This window comes from Vanessa atalanta, chromosome 1 (genome assembly GCF_905147765.1).
Source record: "Vanessa atalanta chromosome 1, ilVanAtal1.2, whole genome shotgun sequence".
NCBI classification, from domain to species: domain Eukaryota; kingdom Metazoa; phylum Arthropoda; class Insecta; order Lepidoptera; family Nymphalidae; genus Vanessa; species Vanessa atalanta.
Window position 1 is genome coordinate 1,381,990 of NC_061871.1, and position 17,557 is coordinate 1,399,546.

Genomic DNA, 17,557 nt, shown 5'->3' on the forward strand with positions numbered 1-17,557 from the left:
AGCCATCAGATACGTAAATAGTAATGGTAGCTTCAGAGCTACGTTGACAATTCAATTACCAGTAAGCAAATCGTTTCTTGAATAAAATCAAAGCAAATACCGAGTAATTTTATATTAATTATGATGTAAAGTATTTATATAAGTTTCCGTTTCATTCCACAAGTTTACTTTAAAGTTTTTTTAATTCATATGTTTTAAAAAACAAGTCACAATTTAACACACCACATTAAATACTCGTTACTACTCGTAATTCTTTACTTTATTTACACGACACTAAAAGCTTTTGCGCAACTTCAACTAATTGACGCTATAAATACTTCTATTAAGGCAATTAACAACGGAAAAGACGATTACGAAGTTAAAAAATCTAAAACACTTCTTTATGTTTTGTGAGTATCATGTTGATTTATATTGTTGCTACTATAAAATAACTTAGAAATAGGGTTATAGCTTATTCCACTACGATGGGCATTTTTTTTATCTTACTGGAAAATCGCGCATTTACGCGTTTTACCCACGTGAAGTATGTCGGATTGGCCGCTAAAAGACCAATTGTAACTCCGTCTCTTTGGTGAATATCACGGGACCACTTGAGTATGCTACCATGATACCAAAACGGCTAGAAGGGTTCCAAAGTTACGAGAACCCCCTTACTTGCAATAACGCGTCCGGTGGAGTAAAGATGCGCCGACGCCATCTCCACATTTTTCTTTGGTGAAGTTTGTCAGTGATGGCCACGTTTTCTGCAACATGACACATTTGCAGAAAGAGACTAACTTCACCTAGCACAATAACTACCAGCTGGATCAGATCACCTACACTGTCAATATACCTGTCCAATCTGCGAATCAGAACTCGTTATTAGAGCCCTGGACCCTGACGGTCGCCCTAGTTTTAACCCGGAACATCTCTGCCTGGATTTGTCAAGGTAAATAGCTCGCGAAAATATTCGACGCCGTCCATGACACCATACAATTACCACGTATTGCCCTCAGCCCAATGACTATTTATGTATGAGAACATCAATACGTGCATAGCACCACGATGACCTAGTGTGTATTAACACACACAAGTAACACAGTAATACGAAACGTAATGGTTTCGTTTAACTCAAAATTTCATTCGTCATATTATGTGAATTACTCACAATACTTTCCTTCTGGAATGAATAATATAAATACCTGATACCTCAGGAATGTTTGTCCGGGTATGAATTAGAAATTTTTGGTTATTTTCCATTTATCTAAATTACTATGCCATCTCGTTTAGTTTCTGTCAATTGGGCCATATCGGATTTTATATTTTTCATTATTGCAGTGTATAAGCTCCAAATCTTTTCATTGATAGGGCTTTGCCTTTCCTTGTGATATTTACAATTGCCAATGATGAAGAGTGTTTTTATGAAGTAAAGTAAGATGTTATCATGTTATATCAGGAATAATAACAGTATTGTTTTTAATTTATTGCTTCGTAGGATCAGTACAGCCTGTACTCGATAGGAACAGCATTCGAATGCTTACCCTGTGCCGAAGGCTGCGAAGCGTGTATTGATGGCTCTCCGTGCGTGGCTGCCTTGAACTGGGTGGTTAGGACAACCATTTTCGCATTGGCCTGCTTCGTCATCTCCTGTCTACCATTTATCGTGTACTTCACTATCAAATATGGGCATGTTAGGGTAAGTAATTTAACACTTCATATTTAAAGCAACTAGTATTAGGGAATGGATTACGTCTATAGAACTGGTATTGTCAGCCGTACAGAATCACTCAAATTTATGCAGAACATTAAGTGCTTATTTAATGCTGCAAAATTTAATTATACACTTAATTAGCTTCATATAAATTGAAAGCTATAAATTTTTACTAGGCTCTCTGCTCATACTGCAATATGACAAGTTTATATTATTTAAAAATAAAATAATAAATAATAATTTGTGGACAGTACTAAGTAAGCACTAAATTATTGATACTTCAATCGATTACCTTACTAACCGATTTGCCTTTTAGGAGGCAGTACACAGCTAGTAAATTCTAATTTTAATAATTGACAATTGATTCTTTTTTTAATTTTAAATTTAAGTAATTTGTGTTTTTTTTTTAAATGTTCAATGCAACAGGTCGTTCGTGCTGCTAGTCCAGCTCTTCTGAGGGTGATAGTTCTTGGAGCTCTCCTAATTTACTCCACAACTTTGGTCATGTATGGGAGACCAACAGTCTTCACTTGTACTGCGAGAGTTTGGCTTCGGGAGGTGGGATTCTGTTTAACATACGGTGCGCTGATGCTAAAAACTTGGAGGTAATTTTATTATATATTTACCCATATATTAGAGTCTAGTATTATAGAGTTATTATGTTGTAAGGTTAGTTTGTAAACGCTTCACTTTTCCTTTTCTCAAAAACGAATGGTCTTTACAAGACAAAACTTTGTCAAACCGACTATAACAAATAAAAAATAATCAACCAAAACCGTTAATTTCTTATTAAAGCAAAGAAAATATTATTTTAACAAGATGAATGTGAACTGTTTATTATTGTAATATCGACCCTAAAAGTCGAAAATCATTTTCGATTTCATCCCTCTTACTTGCTGCCAATCGTAATATTTTTATTCTCTCAATATTGTTTACCTAAGACTGTCAAAATAGCCATCAAATGGTAAGTCCTGTCTGTAATCACACTTTACATTTACATAGGTTTAGATAATCATCATTATTTTTTCCAATAATATTTGTTAAAAGAAAAATTAAACTAGTAATCTTAATATCATTATTGACGTATTAAAGTACGGCCATTAAGCTTTACGTAATCAAATTCGACCTTGAACGGCATCTTACCCTTAAAGTTTCAATTTCAAAACCAAAATACCTGAAGCCTCAACATCTCACACTATCATCACTTAGTATCAAATCATGCATACTTCATCAAGTTTAACTGAAATGGTGTTATGTCGACCGCAAAGGTCGCAGACGAATTTTCTCAATTAATATTGTATTGTGTCATTAAATTAATAGAGAGTTTAATAACGGAATGTAGAAATAGTTAAAGTTATTATAATATATTCGGATAAATAATTACGATTTGAAGATACAAACTGTAATTACGAATGTTCAATGTAATTATGAAAATTCTACCGTATGTGATCCACTAAGCCGAATGGGATCAGCGTGATGGACTTCTACTCTCAAAAGGGACTTAGGAGTAGCACATTTAGTTGTTTTTTACTATAAAGGTAATGCCATATCCTAGCACTTTCTGTCATAACTGATTATTTTTTTTTACCAACCCTACTAATTATGTTAAACTTAAATCAGACCCAACATTTAATTCTCAATATGTGTCATACACAAGCCAAATTAAACGTCGCCGTTTTGGGAACATTTGCACGAGTCTCGGTGAACCCTTTGATCTCATGAAACAGCTGTGGCTTCGAGATTTATTCCACTTACCTAATAAAACCCTCGATTCTAAAAGGATTCTATCCAATTTCCTCGTGGATCAGATATAACGGTCTTCATAAAGGATTGTATTATGAAGATAGAAAATATTTGATGGTAGTGTTTCAATGTTCTAAGTAAAAAAATAATTAATTAATTTGTGACAAATATTGTATGAGCTTTATTATAAACTTCTTTTTACTTTTATAATGTAATTGCATATTACATTACATTAGCAGCCCGTAAATGTCCCACTGCTGGGATAAAAGCCTCCTCTCCCTTTGAGGAGAAGGTTTGGAGCATGTTCCACCACGCTGCTCCAATGCGGGTTGGCGGAATACACATGTGACTGAATAAATAAATAATAAATTGCATATACGGTAGAATATTTATTTACATAAGAATTATTTACATAAAGGCCTTAATTACATACAAATAATAATTAAAAGTTGTTGCTGGAAAATTCTGATCGTGTGGAATGGTTTCAAGAATGCTAGCAGCATTTCCCCGTTGAACTTTTTTTTCCTCGGGGCAAAAAATGTACCAGTCATTCTGTCACCAGTGGAGACAATAAGGCGAAGTGTTATACTTTTAATAAAGGTTTTTGCACTATTTCTCTAAGGTCCAAGTGATTCAACTGCAAATGGGATAAGACATTCGAAATAAAATAACAAAAATGTATTACGATAAGCTGCCACTTACTTTCTGCTTATTATCTGGTTTTACTATTTTAACGATGCACAATTTTGTTGTTGTTTCATTAAAGAAATAAAATATACAATGTTTTAAAATCGCTCGTGTTAACAGTTAAGAAATGTACCAATAAATATGCCGATTATTATTTATGTTTGCTATAATTTTTCAAAAAACACGAATATAGAATGGAAATCAATTTTAAGTGAAGAATAAAAATAAATCTTTAATAAGGATAAAATAAAAAATAGACAGATAAATTATATATTTTTTTACGTCTCATATTTTTACTGCGGTAGAATTGTTAATGCTTCTTACAGCGCCAATGATAGCCAATTATTTACTTCGAATGTGGAACACAGCTCCAAGATTGTAAACAAAATTCGAATTCTTCATTCTAAGTCACACGTTTGTCAACAGAATTTCCGTCATATTTCAAGTTCGTTCTGCCAAAGCAGTCAAAATATCGGATATGTATCTGCTGCGGCGCATCGGGGTGATAGTCGGAGTTGCCTGCGTGTTGCTCTCTATACGGACCCTGGTTGCGCCACCAGCGGTTATAGTCGGAAGGACGAGGGAAGACTTGAAAGCCTACTTGTGCAATACCGACTGGTGGGACCACTCCTTCACAACTTGTAAGTATTAAATTTTCTTTTTTCAATTGAATAATTTGTTAATTGTATTAAGTTACAGACGCGAGTATAAGGCGGTACCCTTATTTTTTTTAATTTAATAGGTCTGATATTTAATATGGCAAACAATTACCACTGATTAACATTACTTACATACATCGCTGTTGCGCTACCAACAAGGGCACTAAGATGTCACATATCTTGTGGCTGTAATTACACTGGCAGGATATATTGCATACATATATAATTGTATTTAACTAAAATGACTGTATTTTTAAACATTTTAAAATAGTAACTGAACTGTACTGAGTTTTTTGCCCGTACTTCTCGGTAGCTTCACTTAATATAGTTTGTTAAATGACGATTCAAAAGTGCTTGTATAACTGCCTACTTGAATAAAGAATAATTTGATTTTGACTGGCTCACTCTCAAGTTTGGATACAAGTGGTACATTCTCATCCACCACGTGAAGGTTTCCCTCCGATGGTCTTTCACCGAGCATGACATGAATTATAAACATAAACTAAGCACATCAAAATTCAATGTTGCCTGTCTAGATTTGAACTCCGAATCATCGATTAATATTTACGAATTCTAACTACTGGCCCATCTGTTTTTATTTTAACTTCTTATCATATTTGTGCCATAACAATTTTACAATTTCAGAACGCGTATACATACTGTTCACTATAAATTTTCATTTTAAGAGTATTAAATATTCAACATAGAAGCCAACGCTTGAATCATGATTTAATCTGACATAGATATAAAACGATTGTATGCCAACAATACTCTTAAAAATAACGAAAATATTAAATTCGTATGCGTTATTGCGATTTTATTCGTCAAATCATTTACGAGAAAAATTTATATACACTATAATTTTTCTCAAGTATATTTATAATATTCTCAAAGAAACGAAGTTTTATTCGATTTGAATTAAGCATAATGAGCTGTCTGTGCGAAGTGTCGGTTCAATCGGTTGAGTTGGAACTAATTTACTCTGTGACCCATGGGTTCTTTTTTTAAAATATTTGGTTAACTCGCAAATATATCACCGGGTAGTAAGAGGCCAAATCGACTCATAGACATTGGCGCTATATGAAATATTAACCAATGAATGATTAACATCGTCAATGCGCCACAAACCTTGAGAACTAAGATGTAATCTCTTGTGCTAAGTATTGCAGTTTGGCGGTTGGCTGATAACTGAATGGTCGACGAACTTGCACAAAGCAAAATCATCAAGTAACATAAAATCAGGCACACAGATATTTGAATTTAGCTTAATGAAATAATAAACACAAGAAGATTAATTATCAAGAAGATCCGTCTGGAAGGGTTTCACCGAGCCTCGAGCGCGGCATCCTATCAGCTCGTCTTCGAACACCTATAGTCTTCTATTTTATTAGCTCAGCTATATTGTACACTGCTAAAAGTTTTTGATGAACATTAACATATTTTTATTTATAATACAAAACTATGCACTCAACTACTTATATCCACTTAAATTTTACTACCAAAGTTCCGATAACGGCTTCGTCGACATTTAAAACGCATTTTTTCGAAAAACAACAATGCTTCTAAATATTTTATCTTCTCTCGATCAATTATATGATTTCAATTCGATATCAAATGTTATTTAGTCGCATTTTGTCCTCTTGTGGTTTTGTGGTTGAAATAAGTTACATATGTTAAAACGATAAATTAATAAGCATACATATTATTAGAGCCGAGATGGCCCAGTGGTTAGAACGCGTGCATCTTAACCGATGATTTCGGGTTCAAACCCAGGCAGGCACCACTGAATTTTCATGTGCTTAACTTGTGTATAATTCATCTCGTGCTCGGCGGTGAAGGAAAACATCGTGAGGAAACCTGCATGTGTCTAATTTTCAACGAAATTCTGCCACATGTGTATTCCGCCGCATTGGAGCAGCGTGGTGGAATATGCTCCAAACCTTCTCCTCAAAGGGAGAGGAGGCCTTTAGCCCAACAGTGGGAAAATTTATAGGCTGCTAATGCTATACATATTATACATTACGATTCGAGATATTCCAGTGATTATAGCACGTGAATATTAACAAATGATTGCATGCTTTAATACTCGTAGGCAGAATAAATAAACTTAATTGTATTAATATAACTTTGTATTTCTAATGTCGGAATACAGTAACTGAAAGAGCCCTCAGTTTCTTGCCAGTGTTTACATCACTATTCAAAATTATTTTAATAAGCCTCCTTGAATAACGGATAATTTGTATTTTTTTTTTTTAAGTATTTGGTGCTAGACTGTATTTGCTAAAGTGATATTTTCTTTCAGTGGAAGTAATATTCCTGATGTGGGGTATTCGTCTGTGCATCATGGTACGGAAGGCGCCGTCCGAGTTCAACGAGAGTCGGTTCATCTCTATGGCTATATATAACGAGTTTCTGCTATCCGTCTTCCTTAATATATCCATGTGAGTAACATACCTTTAAGAGTGACACGCGTCCCTAAATCGCGACACGTAGCAACGCCATTATTGGTACACGATGACGTTATAAATCCAGAGAACCAATCAATATGTACACGATGTTGGTATCTTTATGTCACGTCATGTAGCTTCATTGTTATTGGTTCCTCATAAAATATTAATTTTAGGACCACCAATCAAATAAGCCAAACACAAAAATAAATTCTTATAAGGATATTTCTGAGAAAGGTCGAAAGAGCATCTCTCGAATATTAGTAATAAAACGTATTATATAATAATTATTTAAATAGATTATTAATTATGTTGAGTTATTTCGGTTGAAAACAAAACACCTTGCTTTTGAAAACTTTAACCTTAATTAATATTTGCAGTACAATAAATTATAAAATAAAAACACGTCCCAATCCATTTGCGTGATTAAATCTAAAATTGTATTATGTAATTAACAAAATGTAATTAAAATAATGACGCTATAAATAACGAGAGACATTTCTGTATGAATAAAGAGATGTGAAAATTTAATCTTATTTAGGCACAATCAAATTCTACAATTAAGTATTATTACTTTGCTATGTTAATTATTACAATTTAAATTAAAAAAAATAAAATAGAAAGCCTTTTTTATCTGTGGTATGTTTTGTTATATTATATATATTTTTATTTATTGGTCCACTTGAGCGTAAAGGCTACGGGTGTGTACGATAAAAATATTCTAAGGGTTCGAGATCAAATCCGAAGGCGATCCGTATACCGTATTAACATATTAGTTAAACTAATAGGCCATATATTAGGCAAGGCTCTCCTTTAGCATTGAACCGAAGACATACCACTAATTAATAAGGGAAGGTTCAAATCCCGATGAATATTGAATGAAATTTTCTCTCAAAGAATTCTCAGTAATATCCCGTTGTAGTCTGTATTAGTTGTAAGTGTGTACATGCCCGTAATTCGGAAAGTACGTACAGCACGTAACTGTAACCTAAACGCCTACAAATAAATACTTCTAATTACCGCACGGTTGAGAGATATTTATCTCTCAACCCTTTGGGGTACAAAAGGTTCTAAATGTATTACAATCCGATATAAACCTAATACGACCGCCCATTTGCATGGTGCTCTAAGAAATATTAACCGTTCCTTACATCCCCCATGTGCCACCAACTTCGGCAACTAAGATGTTATGTCCCTTTTGCTTGTCGGAACATCATAATAGTAACAACATAATAGTATTGCTGTTTATCGGTAGAACACCTAATGTGTGGGCAGTACCTACCCAGACGGATGAATATTAGTATGTAAATAAATAACCCAATACAGTGGCGTAGCTAGGTGGGTTAGAAAAAGAATCGAGCCCTCGCCCCCTCTTTAACGTATACTGGCATTCAAAATTATAGATAGTAATAAGAATAGGATACAGGATACAGTGAGTTGAACATATCGTTAGTAAATTAAATCCATACTTCATCTCTATTCAAAGCTCTTTTCATAGCTTAGGTTAGAGGGCCCTCAGAGCTCAGGGGCCCTGGTGCACTGCACCACCGGGCCCTACAATAGCTACGCCACTGCCAATAATACTAATACTGTACAATACAAAACACCCAACTCATCACTCTTACATATATTACGTCATAAATAAATTACGTTTAATATTTGAACAGTTCCATTTGTATTTTGTAAAAAATCTTTGTATAGAACACACAAACGTGATGGCAATGCGGGCTACCACATACCTGTAACCTTTGACTAGGCCGAACAGGAGCTAGCTAGTTTTTTTTATTAACTAAGTGAAAACCTAATGTTGTCTTAGATTTTCGCGATTATTACACATTGAAATAAAACTAGTTTTTAACGGATTTAATCGCGTATATTAATTATTTTAACATCCCGACGTTTCGAGCACTTTGCAGTGTTCGTGGTCACGGGCAGACTGAAACACGTTTCAGTATTTCAATAAGTGAAAACCTTCAATAAAGACTTTTGGGGGAAACTGGATTATTCTTACCTAATAAAACCACTGCGATGGCCTCGTCTTCGGCACGGATCGAGAACTTACGATCTTGTGACGCAACCGCGGCTTACTCCCGCTATGCTCTGCTTTGGCAGATCTTTCATCAGTGCGTCCCAGCAGCCAACCTCCGTTGGTCCACCTAACTAATAAGACAAAAGCGGTCGGTTAGAATAATCGTTAAATAAAACATTAAAATATCTTAATAGAAACTTACTAATAGGCAAACCGCTAACACCTTTCTTCAACACGCTGTATAGATTAAAAACACTTTCCATTCAAAACACTCGTCAGCGTATAATTTAAACACCGGAATTGAAAAGGTGCTGAAAATTTAACGGCTCTCGTGAATTTCAATTTGCGAGCCTTACTAAATTTATTTCTGCCTAAACATTTTAAAGTACCATTGGAGGAAATAAGCAAGAGAATTTGTTTTAATCACCTGTGGTTTGCTATTAATTACATTTTTGTATCTTTAATGATTTAATAAAAATAATTCGATTTTTGATTTCGACATAGATAACAAGAACAATGTAAATATATTTTATTTGTATCTATTTGTTTCCTATTTGCAAAGTTTATTTCATTAAAATAAAATAACGTTAAAATCAACACCGCTTCGAAATGCTACCAATTAGGTTAGTAAATCGGTAGCATTTTGATTTAGAGGTGATGAGATTAATTAATTAGGTAAAGAACAAATAACGGTTAATTAAATAAATTATTTCATATCCCGCTTAAAAGTAACGAATAATAACTCAAAGTTTATTCATTACTTTCATGTATTTATATAAAAATAAAAAAAAATCACGGACACTTATTAACAAGTTTTAATTAAATACGAATAATGACAAAAATATATTATGAAATTAATCAAGCACTTCAACTGACAGTTCATTTTTTAACACCGTGACAAACCAAGTCACTCAGTTTTCGTTTAACAACAATTTTATAATACTAGATGGTAACCCGGCTTCGCTCGGGTAATATAAATAACACTAAACAAATATAAATAATTAAATAGACAATACTTTTATTTGGTAGTAGGACTCTGTGCAAGCCCGTCTGGGTAGGTACCATCCACTCATAAGATATTCTACCGCTAAATAGCAGGATATAGTATTGTAGTATAACGGTTTGAAGGGCTAGTAAATCAGTGCAACTAGGCACAAGGGACATAACATGTTAGTTCCTAAGGTTGCTGGCGCATTGGCGATGTAAGGCCACTTACCATCAAGTGACCTATTTGCTCGTCCGCCAACCAATATCATACAAAACAAAAAAAATACTGACTACCATGCAAATTATTATTTGGAACACAATTGCTCAACGCACCCGTAAACGTCAAAGATGGCCGCCCGTTGAACTGTCATGTCATTGAATTTCTTAGATTAATATCGAGATCACTCGATTATACGAATTTTTTGGATATACATATCTTGTCGCCTACAAAGTAATTATTTTTTAATTGTGGATAGGTTCCGATCGGGTACATCGTAGACCTGCACGAAATTATTAATATTGACAATGACGTGAAATTCACGTTTGTCACGTGTATAGTCTGAGTGGGCGAGTGAAACTGCGAAGTACAACTATGTTTAAAACGTGCTCTAACTTTATGAATAAGTTTTATGTATAATTATTACTTTTAACAGTCTCCATATAAAAATAAGATACTTATTTCTGTAAAGCCATATTTAATAGTACATATTTCATTGAGTAATCTGATATCGCTTATTTACAAATGAATTGTTTAAATATCGTTTACTAATTGGTAAAACTAACCGTTATTTGGTATTTCGTTATCGAACCCGCTTGTCCGATGATGAGATGACTTCGAAGGTTGAAATTTGTTTATAGTTTAGCTCCATTTATCGTCGTTATATAATAGTTGTCATATATACGTAAAATCATTACGAGTAGAGTGCCATGCCAGCGTGACTTTTTTATAATATCCTGACTAGTCCGAACAGCACTTGTAGCTGTGAATGTCAAGCAATCTTTTTATAATTTTGGCTTATAACTGATTGACAAATATCATGACTTTGGTATAAATGAAAAAAGTGGACGAAATAAATCTGATTATAGTAGTTTCAGTTTATAAGTTTAAAGTAATAGCAGGAGTATAATTAAACATTTTAAGCATTAACAGACTGTAAATTTCCCACTGCTGGGCTAAGGCTTCCTCTCCCTTTGAGGAGAAGGTTTGGAGTTTATACCACCACGCTGCTCCAATGCGGTTTGGTGAAACACATGTGACAGAATTTCGTTGAAATTAGACAAATGCCGGGTCCTCACGATGTTTTTCTTCACCGCCGAGCACGAGATGAATTATAAACACAAATTAAGCTCATGAAAATTTAGTGGTGCTTGCCTGGGTTTGAACCCGCTATCATCGGTTAAGATGCACGCGTTCTAACCAATGAGGCATCTCGGCTCATATAATTCACTCGTCATAGCAGTATGGTACACGAAAAAGTATAAAATATTGTTTTATAGTGCAACAGTTTTTATTCATACATAAATTGTATGTCCCACAGATGGGTTACAGCCTCTATGTTAAAGAATAAGTTTAGGAAATTGTAAATTCTAAACAGCGAAAACATTCGAAAACAACAATTTAAAGAACTGTTACATTGAATAAAACAATGAAAAATATGTGATGTTGTTAGTACATCGCATAGACAACGTACGAATAGTCGACATAGTTTCAATAAAATATTTTAAGCTCGACATTATTTAGACAGAGCAATGCGAAAGTTATGTATTTGTCAAGAAAACTTAGACACCAACATACCACACTGTTATTACAAGTATGTCATACTCTTTTATATTTCCAGTAACAAAGTTTATCTTTATTTTACATAGTTTGCATTTACAGTATTTCAAATGTTGTTTAGTGCCGTCATGGCCGAGTGGTTAGAAGACGTGAATCTTAACCGATGATTCTGAGTTCAAACGGGGTAAACATCACTAAGTTTTCATGTGATTAATTTTGGTTGGTTTTAATTCATCTCGTGTTTAGCGGTGTCAAAAGGAAAATATGCGGCATATGAGATTCTGCATATGCAGTATATTGGAGAAAGGTACAAAGCTTCTCCTTGGTAAGGAGGCCTTAGCCCAGCAGTGATATTTAAAGGCTGCTACTTTTATTGTTGTTGAAAACTGTCTCATGAATTTGAATATATTACGTTTTTTCTTTACTAGTGTTCTTGGTATAAAATTGTATTTTGTGATTTTTAGGCCGGATTCTAATAACGGTTTAAAATCCTATAAAAGCATATAGTTAAAAACGTGTATGAGGTATTCTTTCTCCGCTTCTTTCCGATAAACTTACTGAACTAAGTTTAATTATAAGTCAACCTACACTATACTACTGGTCGCGTAAACGTGTCTTCCTATAATTTCGTTTGCGTAGACTTAATGTATGGTTTAAAATTGATACAATACTCAAATAGGAGTCCTGATATTTGGTTAAAAATATATGACCAATTCTCCTTTTGCAAGCAACTTTTGCAATTCATATTTTTATTAAATATTTACATATTTATACAAACTATTGGTTCTATATATAAACAGTTCAAAAATAAATATATGAAACAAATTTTAACATCATATTATATTAAAAACGAAAATACCATTTGACAATATTATTACATGGGTTTGAAATGGTCCGAACATTTTTTTATAAGTTTAATTTTAATATCAAGCACATTACTCATTGATTTGATTGTTTGTTAAATGATCTTACACGCTTGATTTAGTTTTTCAAATGTTTTATTGTAAAAAACACATTTGCCTCATGTAACTACAGATACAAGGTACACGGCATCTTAGTTCCCAAGATTGGCGGTTCCCATTGACGATGTTGAAAACGATTATGATTAATTTCTTACAGTGGTTACAGTGGTGAGTTAATGTGACCACCATCAGATGGTACATTATAATTTCAAATTAAATTTCCTAAATACCAATAAGTATATAATGTTTTGAACCCAAAAAGTTACCTATATATATTCCCGTCAATAACTTGTGATTTTGTCTGCCCGTCTAGCCATGCCTATATTTTTAATTATGCTCGATATTCTCTTTGAAGGTAAAGGATACAAGGTATGTTGACTTAGGATGAAAGCTACGCCGAGCTTCTACGTCAATTTAAACATCTATATATTCAAATATACACTATTTATAGATATTAAATGATCTGTTGTAAATAATATTAAAACTGGAACTATAACATAAGACTTCAATATATTTGTATCTCATTCTCATTGTGTGGTATTACGAAAGACAGCAATTGTTTGTCGATGGGCAAAAAAAATAAATTTACTGTCCAAAAACTATTCGAAAACACATTGATTTAATGGATTGAGATGTTTTCAATTGACATTATTCTAAGTAGGTTTTATATACCGAACCGGTAGTTGCTTTACATTTAATAAAATCTTATCTCTATAAAATAACTCATCTACTTGCAAAAGCCTTTTCGAACAAATTTAATTTTGATTAACAAAATAAATCTAGTAGATATATTCTATGCTTAAAATAAAAACGTGTATTAAAATAAAAAACGATTCTAAAAATAATTAATTTAAAAAGTCTAGACCCGGTTACCAGCGCTAAAAAAGCGATTTATACACGAACTTTTTCAGCAGCTAGCGAGTACTCGAGAAAAAAAAATTAATAATACGAACATTTACGAATTTCACTTGAAAATAATATACCGAGCCTTGTTATTGCGCACTATTAATTAAAACCCGCTTTAATTACCAATTTACGCTTTTGAGGCTCACTTTACAACTCTATATTTTCGTTTAATTTAATAAAATTACACTCGATTTTAAATTAGTCAAAATTTCATCCGAGTTAATTAAGAGTTTGAACAAAATTACCATCATTGAAAAATATTAATTAGATTACTATCTATTCAGGTTTTTGTCCTAATTAAATTTTACAAAATTGAAAAGTAAGTTTTATTTTCGATACAGTTATATTATGTATAACTTTAAGCTTTTACTTGGTGATGGGGCATTGTGCAAGCCTGTTCGGTAAGTACCTAGACTGGCTTGCACAAAACCGCTACATATGAATAGTTACTATGATGAGTGAGTATTCATCAATTTAAATATTACTATGTGGTATGGTGGTAGGTGGTATTCTCCTGCTAAATGGCAATAATTATTATTAATATGTTACGGTTTGAAAGGTTAATGAGCCAGTGTAACTACAGGAACACAGAACATAAAATCTTAGTTACAAAGGTTGTTGGTGCATAGGTGATATTAGGAATAATTAATATTTGTTGCAGTTAATATAATATAGATAATGTATATTGGCAGTGCTGACCACTTACCATCAGATGGGTCATTGGCTAGACCATCTATCTATGATATAAACAAAATAGACTGTACTGAGCTAAAGTCTCGTCTCTTTCTTAACGCAGAGGATTATATACTATAAAAACGAGATGCCATGTGTTACAATAATGATTGATTGATATATTCTCTTGCAGGCTATTTTTACAGTCACCAGCTAACCCAGATCTTCTGTACATAATATTCTTCTGTCACACCCAGCTTACTGTTACTCTCCTGCTTTGTTTCATCTTCGGTAGCAAGGTAAGTAATTAAATATGTTTCAAAGTTAATTTGCTTACAAAAATATATAATGTGTCTCTTGCTATTCTTATAAAAAAAATCGCTGATTCTTTTTTGAAATCGCATCATGAAAAAACCACAGAATATTTTGACATAATATTTGTGCCATTAGCGTTAACCACCGCAGCCACAGTAACGCGTGATAAGTAGTCACTTCTTGTAGAGGAGAAGGCTTATCATACACTGCTTTAATGCGAATTGTTATATTTACATGTGTGAGAAGTTCATCAGACATGCAGGTTTCCTAGAAATATCCACGTAAAAAATTCTTGCCAAGTAAATTCAATTAAATTAATGCTATTTAAAAAAAAAAAATTCTGTTTCGTGCCAGGCGTATATGGTGTTTAGAGGACATGGAAAAGATGACAGGGAAAAAACTGGAAAATTTAGATCAAGACCAGCTGAATCTACCTACACTATGACTACTAACCGCAGTACTCGCTTCTGTGATAACATGACTGAAAGAGATTTGGAGGTAACATATAATAACATTTATTTATTTAATATTTATTCTACGCTATATATATTAACAAAGATCATGACTAATCTCCTTAACTTGCTTTATATAACGGTAACCTTCATGCTTTGTATAGGAGGAGTTTAAAAAAATATGCAATCAACTTGAAAAACTTCGAGAACGTTGTGGATCTGGTGCTCACCTTGGAAAAATTATCGCTACCATGCAAGATGCTGCCACATCACATGAAAGAAAACCAGGGGTATCTGAATCAGCACCATTAAAATTAAACACAGTGTTTAGTGCAGTTGCTGGTAGACTAATGTGTACAGTAACGCCAGGTGAGGAATCTAGTAGCAGTGGCAGAGATTTACCCTTCGAAGCTCCACCAGCATACAGACAAAAAAATTTCACACCAACCAAAAGCGCAGAAAACAGTAATGCAGAACAAAGCCAAACAGATATCACAACAGATTCCCCTAAACGTAAAACAGATACAGCTGAAGAAATAAAAGATGAAAAACAAAATGGTGTTTTTAAAATATCTGGTGAAGCCGGCTGTAGTGATATTCGACCGCCAGAAATGACGGCAAGAAATGGTATCAAAAGTGATAGAAATGAAGTTAGATCCAGTCCAAGTAGTACGGAAACAATAAGAGGAGTTAGATCAGGTCATGCAAGGACTCATGCTATAGTTATAAATTTAGACGACAAAAGTCGTTTCACTGAAGAAGTGACAGTTTAACACTCGAGAAGACTGTACTTACATTCCATTATATCCAATATTGAGATGAGTTTAAATGGGCAGAAGAATTTCTGCCGTATTGAATATTTTGATTATAATTCATATTTTAATGGCAATTATTATTTACGTTTTATTATTGTTGACAAAAATGTTAAGTTTATAAACAGATTCAACGAATCTTAAGGAAAAAATAATTTCCTTTCTAAAATTTTATTAAGCATCCGTTTATAAACTTATGACGAAAATATATTATATCGAGTGTTTCTTCAATTAAACACAATGTAACATGAGATGATCTTTTGACATTTTTTATATATTTTTTTTTAATACAAATCATCCAAGTTGTCATTAATTAAAATCGGTTCCAGCATATGAAGATTCCTTTGTAAATGCTAGTCTGTACTGTGATTCATAGTTTTTAATCTAGTCTAAATAATTTTTTAAGACGTTCGATAGTTCTAAAAATGCATATCAAAGTTACTTCCTGCGAATATTTTACGGTATATAGTTTAAATTTGCGATGTAAATAGACATAATTATTCAAAAGTAGTTCTCGCTTTGAGTTTATCTTTAAACTGCTAAGTTTGCTAACGGATAGCTGTTATATTTACCTAAGCTGAGTTTCTGTTAATTTTGCGTTGCTCCGTTTGATAAAACGACACAATTTCAGCTAACTATTCTTGGTAATGATCACTTTTTATCTCTTGAATGTTACCTTAATGTTACTGTTTTTTTTTAATGGTTTTTATCACAGCGTACTTTAAAGTCTGTGACTTAATTAAGGTTTTGTTAGAAGCATATTTAAGGGCTCCATTTTGCATCGTATAATATTTTAATTTGTTTATTGTTTGAATGTTTGCGTTGCGTAATGTGGTTATTGATTCCATACTTTTACGTAAATTATATTTTTTATGTAAATTGTCATTTATATTAATCTTAAGGGTTTTAGGTGACTCCGTTCTTGTGAAAACGATATCACTTAGAGATACATATTGATCTTATATATCAAACGCTGTTTTTGTTGTTGTATTTTAGTTATCTTTTTTTTATTTTCTTTATAAATATTGTTTCATAACGTAAAAAAAAAAACCGTCTTCACAAAAACTTATCAGTTGCGAGGCGTCTCCCATTAAAAAAAACTATTCTAACTACCATTGAACAGTTCTCTAAATATTAGTTTTGAATTTAAATCTATTTACGAACATCATTTTTAACATCGCCGACTTTGACATGTGAAATTCTTTAGAAATTAAAAGGTAAGTTGGCAAGAAAATTGCAGTCATTTTGAAAAGTGAACTCCACCGCAATAGTAGGAGGAATGCCTTTGTTTCGCCGCATAATGATTGTAGTCTAAGAGACGCTTAGGAAAAACACAATCACATTTACGTAAAAAAAAAAATCTCGATAAAATTAAAAAATTAAAACTATTGATTATTTTTAAATAATTATTAATATATT

The 17,557-nt window shown here is 33.0% G+C and overlaps 1 protein-coding gene across 1 annotated transcript in view; it reads left to right on the forward strand.

The window, feature by feature from the left end:
• The window catches only part of LOC125077199 (probable G-protein coupled receptor 158), a 191,068-nt gene extending 174,163 nt beyond the window's left edge, over positions 1-16,905 (forward strand). The window contains exons 6-12 of the mRNA XM_047689059.1: positions 1,475-1,675; positions 2,117-2,295; positions 4,547-4,761; positions 7,082-7,220; positions 14,753-14,858; positions 15,229-15,372; positions 15,491-16,905. Coding sequence (XP_047545015.1) covers positions 1,475-1,675; positions 2,117-2,295; positions 4,547-4,761; positions 7,082-7,220; positions 14,753-14,858; positions 15,229-15,372; positions 15,491-16,099 — 1,593 coding nt within the window. The 3' untranslated portion in view covers positions 16,100-16,905. The remainder of the gene's footprint in view (positions 1-1,474; positions 1,676-2,116; positions 2,296-4,546; positions 4,762-7,081; positions 7,221-14,752; positions 14,859-15,228; positions 15,373-15,490) is intronic.
• The last annotated feature ends 652 nt before the right edge of the window (positions 16,906-17,557 follow it).